Raw genomic sequence first — 5,659 nt, forward strand, 5'->3', positions numbered from 1 at the left:
GACACCTCAATTACTGACGACTACCAAAGCAATTATGAAGGAATCTTAGTTGATTTACACCCTAATGAAAGCATTCGCAGGAATTCTTTCAGATTTCCCCCCTCCGCTAAATCTGCCGCATTCTCTGGGTATTCATGGCAGAGAGGATATGCCTGTGCCTTCACTCGTCAGCCATGTGGCGCGCCTGCTATGGCAACATGCTGCTCATTCCATGCTCAACGAAAATCACTTACACATGCTGACACCCAGTCAAATGTCTTTAGGGTTGCCACTGCATGGCAGCTGTTCAGGGGAACAGGAAGAGATAAGGCACGCTTGGCCCCCGTTGCAAATGCTGACAGCCATTGGCCTACCGGCGCATGCCAATTACCAGGCACAGGGGTGTGTGCCAAAACCCTAACGTCCAAAGTAATCAGATTATACTTCCATTATGAACTATAAACACAGTTTTTCTGCTTGAATAACTCAGTCAAAGGCTTGCCCCCCTCCCTCCTCTAAGGCTTACCCTAACCCCCACCCAACCCACCCACACACACACACACACACACACACACCCCAACCCCCACCCACAAACCCCAACCCCAGGCCCTCCCTGTCCCCTCCTGGTTTAAATGTGCACAAGCGTTTGGGGCTCTCTCCCTCCCTCTGAGTCACTTGTCTCGGACACGGCATGCTGCCCCTGAAATGGGTCACAGTTCGGACCAAAAATCAGGGAGAGCAACAAAACATCCACGAGCTGAGTTTATTTTTTCCCCTGTTCCTATTATTTATCATCCAGAGGGGAATGGCTGTGCAGAACGCCCCCCATCCCGCTCCACCCCACCCCGCTCCACCCCACCTCCTCTGCCTTCCTCTCTGATGTGTGCCTCCTTTTGACTGGAATCTGTCCTCTGGTTGTATGAATAAACATCTCGAGACGCTACCAGCGGCCAGGATAAGGAGTTGAGCCAGACGGGAGGCCAGGCGCCAAACAGACACCACTGCTCCAGTGGGGTGGGGTTGGAGGAGGGGGGGGGGGGGTGGGGTTCAGGCTGTCATCCAGTTTCACCTGGGGCTACAGGCTCAAGAAAAGCCTCGTGCTGAGAAGAGCTCGTTCAGCCGGGAGAGAAAAATGCATGTTTTTTGTCAAAAATTCACGAGACATCTGTTCCAATTCTGAAATTCAGCCCCTAAGACGTTTAATTAAATAAGTGTCATGAAAGCCAGAGATAAATATGCCATAAATACTGTGCATGCATAATTATGGCATCTGCATCCAGGGGGCAATGACACTCCCTCCTGATAATGGTCCATCTGGGCAGTCAAATGTGCTGGCTGCATTTGCAGAGAGGTGGTGGAGGGGGTGGTTGCTGGTTGGGCACTGGGGAAAGCTTGGCTACTGCACTGCTGCAGAACTGCTGCATAACGTTAAGAGAAGTCTTTGCCTTGTGTCCACAAGTTCTCCCAGCCGAGCCAGGTCATGTTTCTTTCAATGGTATGGGCAACAGACACGTTAAAATATACTACAAGCCCCAGAGTAGTGGTGAATCTGGTAATGTGAACTGAAAACATGTATTTGTAAGTGTGTGTGTGAATGCCACAAAAAATAAATCATCTAAATCTGTGACAAAGTTAGATAGATAGATAGATAGATAGATAGATAGATAGATAGATAGATAGATAGATAGATAGATAGATAGATAGATAGATAGATACATGTAGATAGATAGATAGATAGATAGATAGATAGACAGATAGACAGAGATGAAGAGATGGAGAATTGGAGAGGGAAAGAGCTTGGTCAGACATCAGAGGCAGGGAGTTTTAATCACATAAGGATTTGAGCATTCTAAATGAATTCCTTTTTTTGTAAGCACAGTGGATTATCAAATATAATCGTAAGATTTAAAGATTGGGAAATGGCTGACAGCTGTCAAGCAGCATAATAATGTGCCGCTGGAAAAAAATTATACCAGTCTTGGTTTGGCAGGATGTCAATGTAGCTATCCAGATTACTTCAAAACACACCCAACAAATGCCTGCAGAATGCCTAGATTTACACACGCATGCTCTCTCTCTCTCTCTCTCTCTCTCTCTCTCGCACTCTCCTGCAGAGATTATTAAAAAAGTCACTGAACGTCATTTTCCTTCAAACACATATATGTGCCTCCATACTTATTTCATTCTCAGGGGGAACAGTTTTCTCTATTGTAGGTTTTGGTGACTGTGTGTGTGTGTGTGTGTGTGTGTATCCATATATGGTTGTGAGGTATGTTTGTTTGGCCGTCACTGACTGCATGTGTGTGCCTGTGTGTGTGTGCTGCTTTTAAATGAGCAAGAAGAAGTCTCTCTACAGTAGCAAAAGCCCTGCTCTGCTGGGGAAAAGCTTCTGTGTGTGTGTGTGTGTGTGTGTGTGTGTGTGTGTGTGTGTGTGTGTGTGTGTGTGTGTGTGTGTGTGTGTGTCGACTCCATCAGGTATCCCCGCGTGAATTAAAGCACAGCACACTATTAAACGCAGCGGGAACTGAGCGCGCTGGAGCTCAGCGCCTCTGGAAAAAACAAGTACAAGACACCTCGGACTCTCAAGGGGGGGGGCGGGCGGGCGAGGAGGGGGGGTTCGACTCGGCTGCGCTCCTTCTGAGCTCCCTAATTTATGGAAACCTTACGGCTTCTGCACCCCCCCCCCACCCTTCCCTCTCCAAGGACGAGTGAACCCTTCCTGCCTTTCTTGCCGCAGACACTCCGACACTCATTAGCGGCCAACTCCTGAACAAATATAGGTGCCCCCCACCACCTCTCGCCCCTTCTCGTGCTCTCCCCATGGGGAGACTGGGCGCAGTGGAGGCTACGCTCCTCTGTGGTTCACTGTGTGCCACCCTCTGTGTGAGGGACGCGGGCAGTTTCCGGCGACGCTTGTTGCCACCCTCTGTGAGCGGGTACAAAGGCTCCCGAGCCTGGCTGCTGTGATTGACAGCTCGAAGGTACTACATTTAGTGACGAGCCTGTTCTGTGTGAAATAGAGAGACGCAAGGAGGGGGGGGGGGGGGGACAGGAAATGGGCAAAAAGCTCTCATCCCGTCTCTGCCTGTCAAAGAACATATATAGGATTCAGAGACTTCTCTTCCTGCTCAGAGCTCTGAATCAACCTCAGTTGAAGCAGCTTGGGGGGGGGGGGGGGGGGGTAAGCTTTAAAGGAGGCGGGGGACTATAGAATAATGAAACCTAGCTTGAGAGAAGGGCTGAATTAAAGGACAGATCAATGGGAACGAAAACAAGAGAGCCATCTCAGGCAATAAACCAACAAACACTAGACCTTCATGGGCTCTCAGCGTGTTTACAGCGAGAGCTGGATGATAATCAGCGACGCTGTTATTGTGCCGTGCATAATAAGAGATGCCTCAGCACATCGCAGATAAGGTTGGGGGCACTTTATATCCCAGCGCGGTCTCTTCAAAGACAAACAGGCCCATAGATTATGCCGCTTTTAGCACTACAACGCTTAGGGGCGCTGCGATTATCTGATGCGTAACAGTGTACCCACAGTTAAGCACGGAGCGAGCACAGACAATCTCCTCTGCTCGAGCCTCGTCAAAGAGCATGGCTCAGTGGTCTGAGTAGCAGCCATCTGCCTCGTGATGGCTACTTAAGTTTTATAGCAATTTACGGATGAGGGACCAATACTCCAAGCCCAGAAGGGCACCTTGTCAAAAGGGCACATGCCCTAACCCCCCCCCCCCCCCCCCCAAAAAAAAAAAAAAAACTCAATGGCACAAAAACATGAAAAGGTCAAGAGCTGAGATCAGATGTCCTCCACCTTCACATCTGAGGGCTTTGACCTGAACTAATCAGACATCTTTCCTTTTCATGACTTCCAACAGGCTGACTTCCTTATGCCCCACCCCACCCCTACCTATTCTCTCTCTTACCTATTGGCCTCACCTATCCAATGCAGATCAGCTCCTGGAGTATGAACAGTCACTCCTGCATTATGTCGTTTTGGAAAAACAGTTGTGCAAACTGTTTATGATATATTAATCAGTCACAATCAACATGTCAAAATGACAATAAAGCAGAAAGCTTTCATGTTATGTTACTTATTTTACATAGTACTGATTTAAATTAATACAATACAATTCTGATGACAACTTTAACAACAAATTTTAGTGAGCGATATTACATGACTAATGAACGGTCGTCTCGGCTGCTCTGACAGTGAGCAAATGGTGACAGAGCAGCCAATTTCAAGTGCACTGTTTCATCACTCTCTCAAGTTGGTGCAAATGCCTTTTTATAATAGCAGCTTTTTAAAAGAATATCTGCATATAAAAGACCTCATGACTGGAGGCTATACGCAACGCTCTTTGAACTTAACCCCTTGCGTAGGAGTGTTGAGGCATTTGAGTTATAATCATAACACAACTAAAATCCAGTGATCTTCGCTCATCGGGATAACCACTGATGATAACCCGTTGGGACACTGAATGTATCAGTAGACACGAAAGCGACAGAAAATTGCTCTATGAGTATAACTGGCATATGCTGGATACAGACCTCACAGCCAGGCAAATCACTTGAGAAATGACTATCCCCGGAGCTTTCATGAAAGAAAATAACACCCTTGTCCTTACCTTGAGCTCTTGAACAGTGGATGAGCAAAGCAATCAACAACCAGCTGAATGCACACTTCAGTCCGAACGAACGCCAGAACATGGTCCAAAGTGACACTGAGCCGACAGCGAGCGTCCGTCCACGCCACGCTGGAAACATGTTGCTCTACAGCCAGTTTCCCCGGAGTCCCAAGGAGACAGTGCGCGCGTCAAGCCGGCTGCGTGTATTCGGCGCGAGTGTTCCGCGGGAGCACTGACTGGCTTGCAGATGCTGAGGCTCAGTGCGAGAGGTCCAGTGAGGGCTGAGCTGAGGTGGAGTCTATGAAACACAATAATGCCAGGGCTGTCTAAAGCTGCCGATGGTCCAGCTAAGTGTAATTGTGCCGGACAGTCAAAGTTATGTTGACTGTGAAAATACAGTACCGTATAGATATTTGGGCGAACACAAAAAGAACTCCTGTCAAGAACAATTCCAAGTGATTCCTCTAATGGTGAATTTAAAACCAGTTGACATGTATTTTCTTAATGTCTCTGGATACTAGACTTCTACCACTGGGCTGCTTAAAGTGCACAGAGATGACGACTTCGCGACATGTAGTCCAAACCGCAAAAATAAGTCAGAACTCCAAGCTTCAGGGTGTGATGGCACTCCAGGTGGCATAGCTTTTCGTGCAGACTGAAATAACTCAAACGCTTTAGACAGCCGTATAGAACAAGGAGGCACGCGGAGGTGCACGGCGCGGGATTGCAGTCTAGGTGCGTCTTGATTGCAATGCCCTCTCTTTGCGCCAGGGAGTCTGTGTTGCTGCGCTGAGTGTGTGCTGCGCCCGGAGCGCTGGAGGGAGCAGGTTTGTACGAGGTTGCCATCACGTGGCGCAGCACAGCATCGCTAGCCCTGTCGCAGCCAGTTCGCGTAACGTTATCAGGGTATCATCAGGGTAGCTGTCACTTTATGAGGAGCTTGTAAAGTTCCAGTGAATGGTGCTCTCACCACAGCATGTGGTCAGTTCTATCAAGATGCCGGTCAGAACAGTTAAACATCTATGTTCAGACGTTCAACTGCGCTCCTTGTT

At 48.3% G+C, this 5,659-nt stretch overlaps 1 protein-coding gene across 5 annotated transcripts in view; it reads right to left on the reverse strand.

The window, feature by feature from the left end:
* sdk2a (sidekick cell adhesion molecule 2a) overlaps nucleotides 1–5,338 on the reverse strand; it is a 97,112-nt gene extending 91,774 nt beyond the window's left edge. For all 5 annotated transcript variants that reach the window (XM_042086061.1, XM_042086060.1, XM_042086059.1 and 2 more), the window contains exon 1: nucleotides 4,608–5,338. In XM_042086061.1, the coding sequence (XP_041941995.1) occupies nucleotides 4,608–4,746 (139 nt within the window). In that variant the 5' untranslated portion in view covers nucleotides 4,747–5,338. The remainder of the gene's footprint in view (nucleotides 1–4,607) is intronic.
* Nucleotides 5,339–5,659: the final 321 nt, after the last annotated feature.

Source organism: Alosa sapidissima, chromosome 3 (assembly GCF_018492685.1).
Source record: "Alosa sapidissima isolate fAloSap1 chromosome 3, fAloSap1.pri, whole genome shotgun sequence".
Lineage (NCBI taxonomy): Eukaryota > Metazoa > Chordata > Actinopteri > Clupeiformes > Clupeidae > Alosa > Alosa sapidissima.